Below are 20429 nucleotides of genomic sequence, written 5' to 3' on the forward strand. Positions count from 1 at the left end.
TTATCCGGCTACTACTTTTGGTTTAAGATCACATTTCCTATGTGATTTCTCATTCCTTCATTTTCACATGTCATTCTTTGTAATTCGTTTTAAAACTCAGCACTATACCATTTGTAACTGTGCACAACCTTATATATATCTCCCTAAAAATAGTTCTCACTAATCCTCGAGTCCCCCTATGAGGCGTGCTGTACATTACCAGGCGGGCCGGCGGTTCAGCTGCAGCAAATGTGCAGGATTTCTGTCCGTTTTTTCTTTTCATGGTTTCGTTTAACAGTCACGCTCCTCTTGAGGCATGTCTGATTGTGCACATTTTGTGCTCGTGTCAACTTTAAAGCATTCATCCAGAGTTATCTAATGTCACATCACCATATGGCAGCGCGACACCCTCTTGTGGGTTGGACGAATACAGCTCCTGACATCGAACGTGTTTACCTCGTGCTAAAGGAAACGGTTTGTAGGTTTAAAATTGTTAAAAAATGATCTGAAAAAAAAAACTAAAAACTTTCAAAGCAGCAATGCATGTTTACACGGAAAATAAGTTCGAAAAATTAGCTATTCAACAATACTTTTAAAGTTTTATGGGAATAACAGCATTGTTCTGAATAAAACCTCTAGCCTTTACAGCCTTAAGGCATAAAGTTCTCTCTTTAACTAGATTTCATTCAGTGAGATCTACTCTTCTTAATAAAAATCTTGCATATTTTCTAGTTGGATATCAGTTTTATCTCAGTAAAAATATACCTATTAAAAGAACAAAACAACATTTACTCAGCATGTGTTGCTCTTGGCTGATTGTTACACTTGTCATTGAATCGCACAAGGCCCGGTGGGAGTGAGGAGGCCGCCCTCACACGACGAACTGTGAACAAGCTGTAGTCCCTCGGCCCACGGGGCTCCGCCGCAGCGACATTTCACAGCAGCTTGGAGAAATTTAAATCGCGCAGTTTCACAAGACTATCAGTGTGGCACGTCGAAGCGTTTGGTGGAAGGGGGACATAAATCGTGTCTACAGCTGCCTAGCGGGCTGGAAACTGTGCGCCCGGCCTGCCAGAGGCAACAAAAATAAATCGAGGAGGCAGCAGAAGATGGAGTGGCACGTCCCCCCCGTAGGGGGTTTGTAAAAGGAGATCCAAACGTAAGTGGACAGCTGAGCCAACTCGCATGGCTTGTACGTCAGCCGCTAGCCTTTTGGGTCTCTGCGGTTAGTGTGTGCTCTCACACACACTTGAAAGCCAAAAGTACGAATGAGCACTTTTGGTTAAACCGTTCAAACATTTTCAAACAAATAAATGATCAATGCCAGTATCTTTTACTGACTGCCGAGTCAGCTTCAAAGTGAAATTACAAACAAGGGTAGTCATTTTTTCAAATGATCCCTGAATGCATCAAATCCACGTGTGTTCAGAACAAAAAAGGTGATGAGACCACAGACTGGATCGCTCGTCTTTAATAAGACGTTGAATACTCCCATTGACCTTACAATGCACATCAAAATATATTTATAGCATATACACACATACACACACTCACACACACAGCAGCAGCATTTCAAAACACCTACGAGCCCGAGGAATTTCAACGGATATGATGGAAAACTGAGCCATGCTTGCACGTGTGAGGGGGAAAAACAACGGTCAATAAGAGTAAATCCTTGTCTTTCTGCAGGTGATTTCTGGGTTTGCATCATTGAAATGATAAAACTCTTTACATCCAATTCTGCATACAATCAATCAGAGGAGGATCATGTAGGAACAGATGACAAGTTTACACACAGCGGAGAAGCCGTTCCCTGTTAACTCACATTTCAAAATCTTACAATTTCTCAGTTTAACTTTACAAAACTGTCACAGGCAGCTTTATACAAACCGGTATGTATCATACCTGGGTCTCAATTAGAAGATCTGCTCTTGGCAGAGAAGCAGAAAATAACTCCCTTTCATAAAACTCAAGATTCACAAACTGGTTCCTTCCCTGTCCGACACAACAAGCTCATTTACAGTATTCACAAAGAAGTACCCAGTCTTTTAGATTTCTCTTTTAGTTAAATAACTAAACTACAAATGGACCACTTTATTCTCCAGCAAAAAATAATTACTGAGCTGTGCAGTTATGTACAAAAGGATGATACTGGTGGGTGATACCATGGTGCATTTAACTGGTGCGACAAACAGCTTTCCAAATGACACTGATGCACCTGCGCCGTATGCAGCAACACTTTGTCCCGTTTTGTGCCCTGATGCGCTCTTATCATCTTCTGCTGCCCACATCGTCTTCGGGGAGGTACGTTTACTTTTGGGAGCGTAGAAGAAGGTGGTTGATTGGCACAGATCACAAAGCTAGCCATGCAGAGGCTGGCAGAGCTAGGAAACGTCTAAGGCGATGAGTATTTGAACGCTGGAATATGTCACAGGACCTCTGTGGACAGTACAAAAAAAAAAAAAGAAAATCAAGGGGTTAGAGGTCAGAAGGAGGAGCAATCATTATGTATCAACACATAATAAAAAAAGACAAAACAGAGCAGTTTGTGGTCATGTAGGGTCACAGTTGTTGAACTGAGTAACGACATGGGCAGTAAACCTCTGACCTGTTGACAATACTAAATGCTAAAGGATGATAAACATGCCACAGTGGCAAGATCCTATAAATCTTTGCTGTCTTGTTTACAAGGATCAAATGAAAATGTTTAGAAATGTCCGAGATGAATACAACCATTTAAAAACAGACAATTCTAATATTCAACCCACACTCTCCACGTGAGATGCAGGGAGACCAGGCAGGCGCACATGTAAACATTCAAATAAACTCTGAACTTGTGCCTGAAAATAAACTGATCTCCTGCAGAGCTGCGCTGCGTCGTTAAATCTGCAGAGCATATTAATATTCCCAATCATAACCCTCAGTTAAAGCGCTGCCAGCTCGGAATCATCTTACATATCCAGATTTAAGACGGTGAAGATGAGAAGCTAGATTTCATCAGGGTTTATGACATGGTTAACAGAAGTGGACTGCTGGTGGCGAACCTGAGAAAGAGATATATTCCTGAAAGTATGGAGGAAGAAAATCCTCTTCTGTTTTCTGTAGCGAGGATTTATGATTGCTTACTTGTACTCAGAGCAACAGGTGAATGGCGCTGACGTTACTCGGCGCAATGACGCAGGTGGGGCGTAACAAAGTACTGAATTACTTTGGAATCTAGTTTCTAACCCCCGACAGCGAAGCACTCGTGGATGGGGTCTACTTGCTGCATCTGGAATTCCTCATTAGGTCTCGGCCCAAGTTAGTGGAGCTGGTGAGTAAAAGCTGTCAACAGTATAAAAATACCCTCCTCCTCTTGAACCTCCCCCTCACCGTTTCTTCTCTGTCCCATCTCTACCCTTTCACATGTAAGTGAACTCTGCATACCACGCCTTTCTCTCTCAAGAGGGGGATTCTCACTTTCACCAAACTGATTGGATTAACCCTTTACGTGGCTCTAAATGACATACTTGGAGTTTAAAAATCTCAACCCTAGAGGATCATTGGAGATATTTTCACTTTTACAATCTTCTTTCAGAATTTTTCACTGTGCACATGTCCACACAAGAAGTAGAAGAGTTTGTGTGGTAATGGGAAATTACAAGCTCAGGTTTACAGTCTCATTCTCAAAGGATAACTGATGTATATCAAAACAAATACACAAGCTTTGTTTCCTTGCGTTTCCGCTGCTATAAAAGTATCTGCAGATGGTGCTGCGGGTCACCTGCAAATGACCTCGATAGCAATGACCCGCAGGCAAGTTCACATTTCACCCATTAAGGGGATCCTCTCTTCACGAGCCTTGAACTAAAGCCGGTTTAAAGCAAACTCTGAAAGCCGTAACCGTATTTTTCCAGCGGGAGAGCTTAAACATATGTATTACATTTGAAAGAGGTATATTTAATTTTAGAGCCATAAAAAGAAAAAATAGTCTTTTTCTACTTTTTATATTGCTCTTTGTAATTTCTATTTTACATTTACATTTTTTGTATAAAGCGTGTGTGTGTTTTGGCTGCTGCACGACTGAATTTCTCCTCCGGGAGATTAATAAAGTCTACTAATCTATTCTATTCTAAAAAAAGTAAAACCGCAGCTAATTAGCCGACCTTCGCATACACGCCGAAAGTATAGACCTCACTTCAAGATTAAGGAGAAAATGTATATAAATAAATAAATAAACCAGCACATACGCCGTAAAAAAAGCTCTGATTGGTACTTACAACAGGCTGGCAGACGTTTGTTTTGTTTCTTTCTATATGATGCAATTAACTGCTATTAAATCTTTATGCACATCTCAGGCAAACCAGCGGCGTGCCCATTATTCCATTATTGTTTTTTTGAAGTGGGGCTTGTGTGACCAACTGAGTAGTTGAAGTCAGCGGGTCACAGCACTTGAGAAACAAATCTGATGGGAAGCCAAGCTAAGATCTACTCATAATGAGGTCCACGACAAAGCACATCTGAAACAAACATCTAAAACCAGCTCAAACCTCAAAGATGTCATAGCAGTTTGCAAACACTACATTGCAGATTTTGTCCTGCGAAGACCGCAGGCGGTGTGGTAGCATGTATGTTAAACGTTATAGAAAACTGTAGTGACAAATTAAATCACTGGCATAAATATAGTTAATATAACTCTGACATTTAAACGGTTTGAGTTGTTTTAGATGGTGGGAAAATGCTTGTGTATTCTTAGTAGCTTTTAGTCGAGCTCCCCACTAGCATCCTTATCTGATTCGACGCTGCGCTGTGACAAATGTCTATTGCAGGAGGATGCAGACTTCTAAATACTTTTTTTTTTGGTTAAAAGGTATTTTTGTAAAGCGTTTAGCAGTTTAAAACTCTGTACCTGCAACATGCTGAGGCTTGATGGGAGTGGCTTTTTTCATGAACGACTCCTCACTTTCAAACGACAGGATGGGCTCCGTGCTGGTCTCCGACTTCTCCCGGGCGCCGTTAGTAGTGTTGCCATGATTGGTCAGGTGGATGATGTCTTTAAAGTGGTCAGCGTCTTCTTTAGTGGAGAGACCATTTTCCAGTCGAGTAGGCTGGATCCCATTAACTACAGAGAGGCTGCTTGAGAGCAAGACACGGCAGAATATGGTTATAGTTATGATGGCTCACTGTGACTCATGCAACCAAATGAGTCTTTCCACCATTGTCCAATTACAGAAGTCTTTTTAACTCTACACTTTCTAATATGAAATCAAATCTTTCTTCTAGAGCCGGAGCTGTTTACTGTGGGCCTGATCCATGTGGCTTCTGATGTTTTCCATTGAGGTTCCCAAAACATGCAAACTTCCTGGTTGCCAGCTCTTAGCTCTGCTTTCTGGCAGATGTTTTCTTCTGTTCATGGTGGTCTAGCGGCAATTTGAGCACAAAGGGGAGAACAAGGAAAAAAGGATTTCAGTTTTACCTTTCTGTGACATTGGTCTCTCCATTTTCTGTCTTGTTATTGACCACTGGTTTCGGTTGATAATCAGTAGACACTAGAACAACAAACAAAGTGAGCAATGAGCAGCGCCCGACATCCCACCAAGCCATCCACAATTAACCACATAACATGCATAATTAAAGGGCATATATGCAAGAAATTAGAATTGAAGGTGACCATACATATATAGAAATCTCATCTTTCAGGCCCCACCCATTTAATCCAACTTGAATCTTTCACATTCCAGCTTTCCCCTGTCACTTCAGGCGTGCCCCAGAGCTCTGTACTGGGGCCCCTCTTTATCATCTATCTCCCTACCCTCTGCAATATCTTCCACAAACATATCAACTTCCACCGTTACTAAGATGACATCCAACCCTAACTCACCAGTAAACCTACTTCCAACCTCCTGTGCTCTTCCCTTACTGACCGGATGGCTGAAATAAAGTCTCCGTTTTCTTCAACATTCCTCAAACTAAACAGTGAAACAAAACGAGATTCTCCTCAATGGGTCAAAATCAACACCATCCAAAACTGACTTATTCTCTTGTTAGAGAATGATTCTGTTTCCCCATCCCAACAGGTAAAGAGTCTGGTTGTCCTCCTCAACAGTATACTTCCCCCATACTTCCACCTACATAACATTAACTGCCTCCGCCCCTTCCTTACACCCCATCCCACTGCTATCCTGGTTCACGGCCTCGTCACTTCTCTCCCTGCTGCCTCAATCATAATGTACATCCTGCCATAAACGTCAACTGGTTCAGAATTCAGCTACCCCAAAAAGAAGAAAAAAAAAGAAAAATATAATGGATTATTATCATTACCACCATTGTAATGTTAATAAAAATAATAATATTCAATCATCATCATCATCATCACCATCATAACTATATTTTTCTCTACCTAATATTTGGAATGGGGGTATTTCAGCTATGATCCTTCCTACAGGCCTATTTTCATCGGTAGGTAGAGGTTGGTAGCAGGGATTATCCTTCCAGCACACTCCATGCCTCCACTCACTCAGCTCTTCACACTAAACTGAAAGGAAGCCTGCAAAGTCTCAAACCACATTAGCCACTGGCTCATGTCATCTTGAATTGGGAAAATTTTAAATCCATAGCACTTTGGAGACCAATTCCATTCCCTTTATCTTACTCAAGCTGCAGCTGAACCTTTCTAAACAGTTACAGGAGGTGAGATAATTACTGGCAGTTGACGGGTGTGTGCAAATGGATTTCAAGATTCCATATATCCATCCTATTTTCTTTTTAATTACATGCATCAAAAATAAATGTTAAAACTGCTGCAAGCTGTTTTTATTATCCTCCTCTTCATCTGCAGCCCCTCAGTCCAAGAGACTATACAAGTACACAAAGGTCCAATAGAACTCAGAAGAACAACTCCAACTACAGCTGTACAGGATATGAGACAGGAATAATCTAATAACCCCTTTTTAAAAAAATACTTCACTGTGACTCTGACTCATGGGAATTAGGAATTCAGATAAAGTGCCTTTGTTCGGTGCCACATCTGGAAGAAGTAAAAGTAGCAAAAACATGTGCATTTCATCAGGTACCGGTGCACATCACCCCTGATAAATAGAATCGCATCATCTGAAATAACATCAGCAACATGAGTCAGATACTGTTGACAAATTGAGTTTTTTTCCCTTTCTTTAAGACCTTGTCAAAATGTGCCTGATTTGACAATAAATATATAAATAAATCTTTCCAGTCACATTAACAGCAGATTTATTAAGACAACCATCTTCACTGATTCCTGCAGATGAAGGCCGGCGGTGGATAACGGCTTAATTGCTCCAGGATTGTTCTGTAAGAGACAGACTGATGTTCTGCTTACCTTTGCTGCTTTCGGCTTGCTTGTCGTTGTCGTTTGTGACTGCAGGTGGCTTGGTCTCTTTCTGTAAAAGTTGGAAACAATATGTCATTAAAATTGACTGAAATTAAGGTGTAGTCTTTTGCTTCGGTAAGAACGTCACATGTACCTTGTCACCTCCATCAGTCTTGCGTGTCCTCTTCATGATCTCATCCAGCCGCTAAGAAGGGCAGAAATACATTCAGTAAAAGATACACCAAGTGCAATTTCTTGCAGCAACTCCACTTATGTGTGATTTAGATTTGCCTTCAAATAACTTTAATTCACATACATCATATGTCGTTTTAATGACCATTTAGACTCTACTTACAGGACACACGTGTCCAGCAGACAAATACAGACTCGGGGCGTGTTGATGGCAATCACGGGTACATTTCTGTACGGTCATGGCTTTGTTTCATAGTTGAGGCCAAAGGTCCTGACTGTGTGGATGGCCAATTGCAACTTGATAATTATAACTATTAAAACTATGAAATTGTATCTCTAATAAAGTAGACAGCTGCACTTAGAGGCGACACATTCAAGTGGCAGCTGACGTTAATGGAAATCCCTGTTACTATATATTACATAGCAGTAAACTCAGCATTGGGCTTCAAAATTCCTGCCGAGTACCTGGTGGATTGTACCGTCTTTTTTAAGGAAAAAAGAAAAACAAACACTTTTGCAAAATACCTGCACCATAAGATACTACAAATGCTTTTTAAACATTTCCAATCATTCTGTGAAAACAACACCGAATATAACATATATGACAAATATGATAAAATAAATGCCGTAATTAGAATAGATTTTCGGTGCAATTTTTTGCTATGACCATCAACTAGTCAGACCAGATAGGGAATAAAGACTCAGCTTTAATACCACCGGTCAAATGTTAAAATTATAATAATATAAAAAATTATACATAATTCAGAGAAACAATTTTGTTGATTTGTGGTGAATCAATTTGCTCGACTGGACCCTTCTGAATTTTAAAAATCCTTCTACACACTTTTGTTCCAGAAACTACTATTCATTAACTTTTTTCAACCAGAGGAAAAAGAATAAGTTCTTTGCACCTTTTATTGTGCATTAAGATAGAACAACAGAATATGATGTCGGGGGAAAGGTACGATGCGGGGGAAAGTGAGACTGTGCTGTACTAAAATATAAACCTCTCGGCCCTGGCTCATTTATATGCAATGAAGTTTGATATAAGATTCGACCTTCATTTGAGAACACATCTACACCACTGCTGCAGCTGCCACCCATAAAAGAGAGGCATTTTTAAGATCCAATATTATTTCATGCACTGCTCAGGCACTCATGCCTTTGGCATCTAGTCTGGCACCAAAACATGCAGCAACTCTGAAGATTTGTGTTTTATCAATTGACTTGGCCATCAGGATACTTAAAGCCACCTGTTTGCTTGATGATGATATAACGAGCGAGGGTCGGTCAGCTTTGGTAGGAGGGAGAAGCAGAATCTTGCAAGTCTTTGCTATAAAGGACATGATGTTCTTGAGGTTAAGTCCTGCGCAGAGCCAGTCTTTGCTGGCTGAGCCAGGCCTGGCACAACTAGATAAAAGCCTTTCGCACAAGGAGGGGAGAGGAGAGCAGATAGAAAGAGGCTGTGGGAGCTTACAGTGGTTAGAGGAGGAATTCACACTGAACCAGACGGAGAAACAGACTTTTGTAAGTGAAACATTTGCACTCTAAATGTTTATGCAGTGAAAGAAACACAATACAATTTTGAAAGAAAGAAAAAGAAAAAGTGAAAGAAAGAGAAAGCAAAAAAAAGAGAAAGAAAGAGAGATAGAAAAACAAAGAGTCAAAAGAAAGAGAGAAAAAGAAAGAAAGAGAGAAAAAAGCAATAGAAAGAAAGAAGCATGTGATTGTTGCATTCTGTAAACATTGAGAAATGTCCTTTATTGCCCTAAAGTTGTGTTTAAAATGGCAAAAAATAAATAAAAAAAATAAAAAATAATAATAACAATAGTCTCAGTTTACTTTGTTGTGAATTCAAAGTCTATTTTTATACTGTAGTTAAAGTGAAATCATGTCCTAATATTTCTGAGTGAATTATTATGATGAAAATAAAATGACTGCAATATTTTCATCTGACCGGCACCGACAAGTAGAAAGTGCCATAAAACGAGTTACTTGACTCGCGTTATGTAAATGAGCCACCTCACAATGATCCTCCCGCGCTGCTGTGAGCTGGTAAACCTGAGTAAAAGTTGGCAGAACTCTTACACATGATCAAACTTCTGTAGCGACGTGCGTAAATCCACGCGGATAAGACCGGTGCAGCTAGTTATTACTAGTGTTCATATACACATGTTGTACCCCCCCCCGCTTCTGCTCGCCACAGACATCAATGATCTCAGTGTCAAAGTCTCAACTTTCAGACTACTTTTCCTGTCAAAAGGGCAGCCAACAAAGTGAAAGTAGTTCAGAATAGAGGGGTATTTGTTTGAGTTACACCTCTGTTTATAGCAGCGGGGTTTAGGGGGTGCAGTGAACCACTCGACCCGACCACAACACCCTCTTCTGTGGGCTGGGCCTTATTTGATACCAGTAGTGAGGTAATACTATAAGCTCAAACACAAAAAGTTCTTTCCATCACACATTTCCTTTAAAAGGACACACACAGGGATGTTTCCACAGGTAGAAAAGAGATGGTGTCGACTGAAGGTAAATGTGAGTGGGTGAATGATGGCACAGTCAATGAAATAAATATTACATGATCAGAGTCAAAATGTAGCGTGGCTTAAAATGTACAGTTGTAACACTTGTAGTTGAAATGTTTCAGTTTATACTTTCTGCTGTTGTGACTGGACTGTCCATCATCTTAGGTTTGTCATGGCTATGGTTTTCAATCGTTTAAGGTTGGTGCTTTAATAGGAAACCTCCTTCCTTCTCATCCTTGGAGAATTGGTGCCATCTACAGTTTATCTGTATAAAGCACCCCTTTATAAATAAATTCATTGAAATTATAATAGCACTCAGTGAATGGACATGATGAGTGCATCCTCTTTAAATGCTAATATCTTGAGGACATGATTGATGATAAATGATACCCGTTCATCTGTAAAATGTAACATCATCAGCTTCATATTTGTCATGGAGATTCCAACAGCTTTTCTTTCTCAGCTCATCTAGATGTGTTGCTATATTTCAGATCTTAGTCCTACCTATTGCATAATCCAAGCCCAGCTTTAGCTGCAAGTCTAACAGCATCACATTTAGACTACTTTGATACACAAATGAATTCATGGTTGATCCCACCACTGCGAGGTGCCCAGGTCCCGTACTCCACTGTGCTGGACTCTGGTTATGAGAGGTTTGTGTAGACATGGTGTACTAGATTCTCACCAAACCTGGTTCTATGCATTGTTGCCAGGCTGAGGCCTTGCTGATATACGGCAGTTTTGTATGTAATTTCTCAGATCATTGCACAGTTTAACCTTGGGGTGAGGTTACTCTGGATTGCTTGGAGGCTGGCAGAATACTAAAACCTCTGCTATAATAAATGTGATAATACTTGCTGATGTACGGGCACTTTCTCTCCTTATTCCTCTGAAAGCCATTAGGGTGGCTCAATAAATAAAGACATGTTGTAAAATGGCTTACGTGTTCATTTGAGGTTGTATTTGTTTGTTTGTCTAATATACCTTGTAGGGCTGTTCGATTAATCGATTTTAAATCGTAATCGTGATTATGTAATTAGAACGATGTTAAAACGTGAAACTCGTAAAATCGATTTTTCACTTTTTCTTTTTACCTTGTCTGCACACATATTAATGATTGATACCATATTAATGATTGATGGAAATACCTCTCAATACCTGCGACAAGTGCCCCATCGGAGAGGCTCTTTAGTGTAGGAGGGGGCGTTGTAACATGCCACCGGGCATCCCTCAAGCCAGATGCGGTAAACCGGCTCGTGTTCCTTGCAAAAAACTTGCAAATGTGAATAGCAAATGTAATGACTGACATTACACACCTCTACCTCCTTCATGGGTTGCATTATTATTTAGCATGCAAAGACCCAGTTTAGTTTAATTAGAAAATGTCTTGTTTTATTTAATTGGAAATATAACTTACTGTATGTTTGCAAGTGCTGATTTGCTGATTTTTTTCTTCAGAGATAAAACTTTATATTTTATTATATTTTTTAAAACTTTTTTTCAACTTATTTTACAGAGTTTTGCACTTTATTCATTCATTTTTGGTTTAATAAGAGCAAAGTTTGCACTTAAAGCCCAATGGGGCAAATGTTCAATAAAAAAACAGCTTATTTGAAATCATTTCTTTGCCTTTTGTCAATTCACAAAATAATTGTAATCGTAATCGAAAATCGGATTTTGAGAGAAAAAAAAAATCGAGATTTTATTTTTGGGCAAAATCGAACAGCCCTAATACCTTGATATGTAAAGCCTTTTTCTGCCCACTTCAAAAAATTTTCACCATTTGCATTAGTGGCTTTTCTATATCCATAATCTGTGTTTTTAATATGTGGCTTAACACCTGCCTGAAAGTACAGTGATGGGAGAACAGATGCTTTGCCCTACCCTTTTCCTCTCCAGTCTCTCCTGCTCCTCCTTCTGGAAGTGCTTCTCCCTCTCCAGGCGCTGCTTCTCCGCCTCCTCCCGGGCCTTCGCCTCAGCTTCTTCTTTCTGAAATATAGGCGAGAATCCAACCACAACTTCAATGCAGGCGGGGGGAGGGGAGAGGGGGGCTCCAGACATGAAGGGTGTGGTGGCTCTCTCCCACTCTTTTTTTATTACCACAAAAGGACATTTTCCTGTGTCTTCCAGCCAGAAAGATCTATTTTCAACAGTCACATCATCAGGAGGAAGTATCGACCTACAACACAATCGTCTTTGCATAACTCTGCTGGATCACGTTTCACCACAAAAACCACCTCTCTGATGGACCACAAGGGGATGATAGACCACTTTCCCTCTGCAGTTAACGTCGTCAATCATGGGACACATCTCTAGAATAAATACTTTACTGAATATCCAATTTTCTGTTTGATTGGAACTATGTTTCTCCTTGGTGAACTCAATTCACCCCGGTTCTTTCTAGCCACAACTCTGCCAGTCTTTGTCCGTGTCTGACAACCTGAAACTTGTTTACCTACTAAAGATTTTGAATTGATATTTGTCTCGTGTAAAAAAGAAGCTTTCAGGACATTGCTAACAGTACATTAGTTAAATGATACTGCATTCATCTCAAAAGGAAAATGACAGCGTAAAGCGTAAAAGTGCAGCGTAAAAGGGGGGAAAAAAGTAACTAATGAAACTAAAAATCTCTTGAAAATGTAGCAGAGAGAAGTGACCTCGACATTTCTGAGATCGTCATGAATGCATAAAGATGTTTGGAGTTTAGCAACCGCTGAGCCGATTACACCACGCTGGCAAAAGGGACAGATGAATGGTTTCTACGTAGCAACTATGTATGCTGTAATTGGTGTTTGTTTGTTGTTGTTCGTGTCACTCTGTAATTATCCCACCAGACGCTACGTGGCGACGCAGGTTCCTTTCTGCAGGAACCCTGGTTGGTGTTTATCTGACAAACCTATTCCTAATGTGATGCGTGACGCTGCATGTTTCCACTTGGTTTGCTGATGTTGACACACTATGCCTACCTGTTTCTGCAGGCGTAGATTCTCCTCCTGCTCAGCTTTGGCTCGTTCCTCGGCCTCCTTCTCATCTTTGAGCCGCTGCTCTTCATCCCTCTTCTGCTGCTCTTCGGCCATGGCCCGGGCCTCCTCCTCCCTGAGTCGCCTCTCTTCTGCCTCCTTTGCAACTCGCTCCACTCTCAGAATCCTACAATGTAAGATAACATGGATAAGACTCTTTTTTTTTCCCCTCCCTTCATAAAGTGAAAACCCCATTCAACATGTTTGTTAACCATTAAAAACATGAATTATTATACTGACAAAACATTTCCCCTTGAGTTTATACTTTCTTCTGATGTGTGGACACAGCGAAGGCAACATTTAACAATTGCAATTGTGAAAGTCAAATGAAGAGCTCATCAGTTCCCAAGCTGGAAATGTTGTTTTGTGGTGCAATCAGCTGAACCGACTCACAAATATCTGATATTTTCATGTCACAGCTGACAGTGACAGTGGAGGTTCATTCATAGGTGGATGTGCTGCAAATCTATAGCTTGCTCTGCAGCCCTTAAGTGCTATTAAAGCATATTCTACACAGTAGACATTCAAATATTTTTCCACGGTAGAAGATGTAGATGTGTATGATTATATCAGTTTATCCCTCCTTGTGAACCATTTCTGACATACTGTAGCTAGTGCAGTAATGATTTATTGTAGTGCGATAAGTGCATTGTTGAAAATTGCTTTTTTTAAAAGCCAAATCTGGAAATAGTTGTGGAAGTCAACTTAAGAAATGTGGGCCCAAATTATGAGCAGCTGCATGGTTTATGCCAGGAAAGAGCAATAATCATGTAACGTTTGCTCCAAGAATACTTATGGGGATTGGAAGCAGTTGCAGTGATTTAGACAAAACATATGTTGGAGTCATGAAAAAGTAATTGTGACATTGCATGAAGAAGTCTGGAGTGGAATAAAAAAAGCATTTTAGAGTTGTACAACACATGAATGAGGACAGCATGACAGCGGTGAGGTGTGCCGTTGGAGTAACAGAGGGGTTTCAGGTGGAAGTGGGGCTGCATCAAGGATCAGATCTGCAGTGAGTAGGAAGCAGGGGCGAGAAAACCCGGAGAAGTGGAGATATGCAATAGAGAGAAGATGAATGAAGGTCAGTTGCAACAATGCAGAATACATGAGTGTAGGGCTGGGCGATATATCGAGATTTTAATATATATCGATATATTTTCAAACACGATATGGTATGAGACAATATCGTTTATATTGATTTAAAAAAAATATATATATATATATTATTTTTTTTTTTTTTACATTTTTTTTTTTAATGATTTTGATATAGCTTATTTTGTTACAAATTGACTTGAATGTTTTATTTGAGATTTGCACAAATGTTTTGTTATTTGCACAACTGTCAACCTCAGTGGAAAAGTCTGCCTGTTACTGTATACATTGTATTAATTGCACAGTGTATTTTAATTTAATTGTTATGCAGGAAAGGGATATTTGTTTTATTTTATTCAAGAAGCATTTTTATTATATATATATGCAGGTAGTTTATTTTTATTTCATTTGTTTTATACATTTTGATATTGTGCAGACCTCTGTTAACAAAGGTACCTGTGTGACATTTGGCACGAGGCATTGTATTAAAACTGACTGTTTTTTTAAGGGTTTGCCTCAGAAAAAAATGAAGCTAACAGAGATGCTATGCTATTATGCTTTGGGGGAAACCCCAATTAAGGCACAGAAAAAATATTGAGATATATATCGAGTATCGCCATTTAGCTAGAAAATATCGAGATATGACTTTTGGTCCATATCACCCAGCCCTACATGAGTGTAAATAAAAAGAGAAGCAGGCAGGATGATGGGGAACTAGTGATGGTGAAGAGGATAAAGGAGTTTAAACACTTCAGGCCTCAGATAAGCAGAACAATGGGGACTGTGGAAAAGAAGTGAAGAAGAGAGTACAGGCAGGGTGGAGTGGGTGGAGAAGAGTGTCTGGAGTCATATGTGCTAAAAGAGTGCGAGAAAGAGAGAGAAAAGGGGAATGTTTTGCAAGTAAAAGGGAGATGTTGGCATTGACCAAGATACAGGAAGCAGAGAAGGAGGTGGAAGAGTTGCAGATGTTAACTTTTTTTTTGCGAGTGATACGGATGGGTGGGATTAAAAAGAAGCACATCAAAGGCACAGCCAGGATTAGACATCCTGGAGCTGAAGTAAGAGGCTAGGTTGAGACGCCTTGGACATGTAAAAGGGGAAAAATAGTGAATACTGTAGTAGAAAAATGCTGGAGCTGTCAAGCAGGACGAAAAGGGAACGACCAAAGAGGAGTTCTCTGGTGACGGATGATATGCAGTTGGTTGGTGTAACAGAGAAAGATAAAGACGACAGCGTGAAATGGAAATGAAAGATCTGCATCATCGACCCCCTAAGGGGAGAAACTGAGAGCAGATATTTCTTCGGTAACGGGTCCAACACGTGGATGACTAAAAGCAGCTGCAGCTCAGATATGTGAAATACTTTTCTTGGTGAAGACAGAAAACAATGTTGACAGGTCTTTGACCGTGCAGGTCAACAGACCTGACCCTCTACTTGTGTTTCATGGCGTTTTTAGACCCGGCTGACCTCTCTTTCTCCTCCTGTTCGCGTCGCTCCGTCTCCTCCCTCTCCCGCTGCTCTCGGGCCTGCCGGCGTCTCTCTGCCAGGATGCGAACGGCCTCCTCGGGGTCGTTGGTGCCTGCCATGGGCTTGGCTGATGGAGAGGGCGCAGGGGAGACGGTCCGGCCCGAGGGGGCCACGGCCGCATCACTGGATACTGCAGTACCAGGAGCCGCAGGGGAACCTAAAATATGGGAACATATTTTAAATGGGCACATTGCACAAGTGAACATTCAAATAACACATTTAACTAATTTCAACAAGAATTGACTTTTAAAGAGACTTCTTAAATCTTAGCCTGTTGATCATTAGTAAACATTCTGTCCTCAGCAATTACATCAACACTAATTAGTGCCCCCCTCTTGGTACTGTGAGAGATTACACAGAGCTGCGTGCGGCTCACACAGGTTTCTTTTATTATCATGGCCGATTATTCCTGGTGGTGGTAACCTCTGTATGCTACTTATTGAAGAAAAATGGATCTGCCAGAGGCTCAGTCACTTTTTCCATTAAATTAATCATTCTGGCCTGACGGAGGAAGAAGCCACAGGAGAAATGTAATTAGTAAAAAAAATAATAAAATAAAATAAAATATAGTCTGTGTCAGCCACAGGGCTGCACTAAATCCAGATAAAAAAACAAAAAAGTTCATTGAAAAATCAAAAGATAACTATATTGCCAATTCAGAATGCAGAAAGCTTGACAAGTTCACTCTTTTATAAGAGCTTCAACTTCTCACCATCAATTGGCTCGGCTGCAATCATGTAATCTTTGCATTTAATTAAAAAAGTTCTGAAATGCGGTTGAAAGCATCGTAATTCTCTGATAAGAAAACATCTACATTTGTTATCTTGTTACATTATATTTCCCAAGACTGAAAAGTTTATTGTTTATTGTTTATTGAGATCCCCATTAGCTGCAGCAGAAACTGAAGCTATTCCTCCTGGGGTCTTAACAAAATAATGCAATACAAAAGAAAACAAAATAGAGAAAAGAACTTAAAAAATAAAAAATACAGAATAAGAGCAAGAAGAAAAAAAAAATATATATATACAAAATCAAGATATTTTAAAAATCAAGACAAGAACAGAAACCAAGTCAACTATATCATCCCACATATACCTAATATATACATATATATATATATATATATATACATACATATATATATATATATATATATATATATATATATATATATATATATATATATATATATATATATATACATACATATATATATATATATATATATATATATATATATATATATATATATATATATATATATATATATGTATACACACACATACATACACGCACATATACATACATACATACATATACCCATCATATAATACTCTATCATATCTAATATTCCAAGTCAATTCTATATTATATTCACACACACACACACACACACATACACATATATATATATATATATATATATATATATATATATATATATATATATATATATATATATATATATGTATATATATACATACACATACATACACATCCACATATACATACATACATACATATGTATACACATATACATACATACACACACAAGTTACCATTAATATTTATATTATAAAACAAAATGATCACTGTTGATAGTCAACATTAATGAATCCTCTACTCACTCTTTCTGTCCTCTGGAGTGGCAGGTCTGCGCGGCTCCTTCACTTTCCCAATGCGAGCTGGGGAAGAGGTTCGGTGGTCTATCCTAGCAGGGGTCCTGGCTCGTTTGGGTCGGGCTTTAGGAGTTGTTGGGCTCCCACGTGCTGACGGGGGCTTGGGGGAGGCCGCGGGGCTCGGAGAGGCAGTTCTTCCCTTGGGTGTGGCTGGAGATGCCGGCCGTTGTCTCGATAAAGGACTGGGGCTGTAATAACAGAAAAGAAAGGATGCACTTATAAAACTGACTATAAATGATGTGGCAAACACAGCTCAGGATGCAGGCTGGACATCTAAAAAGGTGTTGATTTAATCCCTAATTCACCAGATGGTACCAAACCACAAACTGCCCCAAAGTGCTAATAGCTAGTAATTCCTTTTACATTTAGCAATCTGCCATATGTGATGTAATACAATCTTTACATTACATCCACACTAGTGGGATTTACTTTGAAACTTTCCTAAAATATGCTCCAATGTTTCCTTTTCTAAAGGAGATAAGCAAAGCTCCTTTTCTTAGCATTTCAGAGGATGTGACCAGCTCTTACGGCTGCCACTTGGATACTTACGGATCATTTCACTCTTTTAGAAACCTTCCTGAGGATAAAAAAAAGGGACTATTCAACTGGATCTCTGAGCGTAATCCAATAGAGGCGGCTTAGCGCTGTGTCAGTGTGTGCTTTCTAATGTTGTGCCAGCATGGCCGAATGAAAGAAGTGAAACCGCAAGAGTGAAAATTAGCGTGCTCCACCATGCTGGCTCTCCGTTTATACACAAACATTCACTGTCACGACAAAACCTGTCTGTATTCTCACTCCCTTTCTAACAAACCCAATAAATAGTTAGAAAACAGACAACATCTTGGTGCTTTTGCTTCTGACGGATAAGCATCATTAACAGGCCAAGTATATTTTTGTCACATTTGCTTAATTTAGTTATTTAGAGACTGATGATGGGTTTGGGCATCTGTGCATGTGTACAAAAACAATTCTCAAGAGGTAACAGTGATTGAAAAAAAAAAAATGAATTCAATCAGCATATTTTGAGTCGAAGCGAGTGAAACTTCAATAAACAAAAACCAAATGTCTCACCTTGGATCAGGTCTGTGTCTCATACTGGGCAGAGATTGTCTTTTCTTCAGCACCTTTTCTTTAGTGATTGCACTTCTTTCCTTCTCATTCTCCCGTTCTTTGTCTTTCTTTTCCTTCCTTTTTTTATCCATCTGGATGAAGAAAGAAACATTAAAATCTGGAATAACTTTCTGCATGTTCAGGATGATGTATAATAATCAGAAAGGTAAAAAGCAAAAACAAAAAACCTAAATATTCTGGTCTGGGATCGTTCCATCAGCTTGTTTTTTTCAACAAATTCACATATTACTTTTAGACATCCAGTTGTTCTTTAATTTCACTTTTACAGTGATACTCCTGTTTTGAATGTTAACTATGTAGGCCACTTCTAGCACTAATGATGGTGGACGTACAGGTGTGGAGCTGCGTCTGTGTTGGCGCTGCGTGATGTCTGGTGTGCTGGACGTCACCCTCCAGCGGTCGGAGCAGCGGTGGTGGGGCTGGTGGGCGCACAGGGTGAGGGGGCTGGCCGAGGCCGAACGAGGGCAGAGAGGCGAGTCTGGAGAAAAGATGACGAAAGCGTGTTCGTGCATCAGTGAAGTTTAATCCATCTATGATACTGATATGAAAGCGCTATTTTATTTTAATGTTTCTGTAGCCAACTTACGACCATCTCTGCCATTGCCGAGGACACTAGCAGCACTGCGACTGCGAGCGAGGAAAGACAGCGTGGGCGTCATCAGCCGGTCCACTATACTGCTCTCCCATGCACTCAGAGCATGGCTGCGGGCTGCATGTATAAGAACACATCCGTTTTATGAATACAGGTTTCAAATATGTCTAAAACAACAGATTTGCATCGTGTTAGATCAAGATTCAAGGTCTAACGTGAACCTCCTCGTGGACCTCTCTTTACCCAAGACAAAAAAAGCAATGAATGTAAACTCAAAGGTTTGCCAAAAGTGGAAAATAAAATAAAAAATTAAAATAAAAAAAGACACCACCACCAGTCAGGGGTTACAGCAACTGAAAAAACACACAAATCCCCAAAAAGTGTCACCCAAAGACTACATTAGAAAAGGTAAGCAGATGTGTTCATTACAACCTGGGTTTTTAATCATCTGAGAGAGAAAAACTGAAATGTTGACCCAGACAGTTAATATATGCAGCCTTGAGCACAGTCGGAGAGTAAGAAGACTTAACACTCTTCAGTATTTATGAGATGTGGCTTTTTTCTGCTGTAGGGTGAGATGAGATGACGTTACACTCTGCACAGACATGCTGTGATAATACTGGAGAAGATAGGAGAAAAGAGATCCAATAATAAACCATTTATTAGACATCACTGCCATTTTGCAGTGATGTCAAGATGTTGTCGCTCTAGTACGTTGTTTCTGTGTGAACGTGATGACACAATGAGATTAAGTCAGTAGTGTCTAAAAATCAATTCTGTTGAGCTCAACGTTTAGAAGTGACCTAAAAAGCAAGTTGGAGGTCATTTTAAACAGATCCACTGTTGTTTTTAAATAAATCCTGGTCACTTGATTATTTCCTCCTCCTTTAACACAAGACATTTTAAAGAAAAGGTCAAAACTTAAGAAAGGTTGGTGATTCCAATTCCAAAGTTGATTCAAGGAATTTTCTTTTTCCTTATTTTTGTGACATTTACATTCTCCAGACCAATAAAATACCTTTAGGATGACCAAAAAAAGCATCTCTTAAACATCTTGCATTCAGTATGTTAAAGCAATGAGCACAAAAGTACCAGTTTGACCGTGCAAAGACACCAGAAATGAAATGACCATTACCAGACAATGACAAAGGATAACACAAAGACAACTGGAACATCCCATAACAAAACAACCATGCAGAAGATGTAAAACAAGACCCCAAATCAAACTCCTGAGAAAAAATAAAAAAAAGGTGGATTTGAAAGATGGAAATGGGCCACCCTTTAATCATCAAACACAGCAGAGGAACTGGAATCAGACAAGGGGAAACGATAAAAGAAATAATATACATAAATGGGTGACGG

General features: G+C 39.7%; 1 protein-coding gene across 5 annotated transcripts in view; it reads right to left on the reverse strand.

Moving 5' to 3' along the window:
* Positions 1–1432: 1432 nt before the first annotated feature.
* map7d1a (MAP7 domain containing 1a) overlaps positions 1433–20429 on the reverse strand; it is a 48147-nt gene continuing 29150 nt past the window's right edge. For 4 of the 5 annotated variants that reach the window (XM_061717272.1, XM_061717269.1, XM_061717270.1 and 1 more), the window contains 12 exons: positions 19062–19184; positions 18808–18953; positions 18416–18546; positions 17294–17532; positions 15606–15822; positions 12990–13170; positions 11908–12012; positions 7461–7511; positions 7316–7376; positions 5435–5507; positions 4868–5094; positions 1433–2418 (listed from right to left, as the gene is read on the reverse strand). In XM_061717272.1, the coding sequence (XP_061573256.1) occupies positions 2408–2418; positions 4868–5094; positions 5435–5507; positions 7316–7376; positions 7461–7511; positions 11908–12012; positions 12990–13170; positions 15606–15822; positions 17294–17532; positions 18416–18546; positions 18808–18953; positions 19062–19184 (1565 nt within the window). In that variant the 3' untranslated portion in view covers positions 1433–2407. The remainder of the gene's footprint in view (positions 2419–4867; positions 5095–5434; positions 5508–7315; positions 7377–7460; positions 7512–11907; positions 12013–12989; positions 13171–15605; positions 15823–17293; positions 17533–18415; positions 18547–18807; positions 18954–19061; positions 19185–20429) is intronic. The other variant, XM_061717268.1, reaches the window with a different exon arrangement.

The sequence above is a fragment of the Cololabis saira genome, chromosome 3 (genome assembly GCF_033807715.1).
Source record: "Cololabis saira isolate AMF1-May2022 chromosome 3, fColSai1.1, whole genome shotgun sequence".
NCBI lineage: Eukaryota > Metazoa > Chordata > Actinopteri > Beloniformes > Belonidae > Cololabis > Cololabis saira.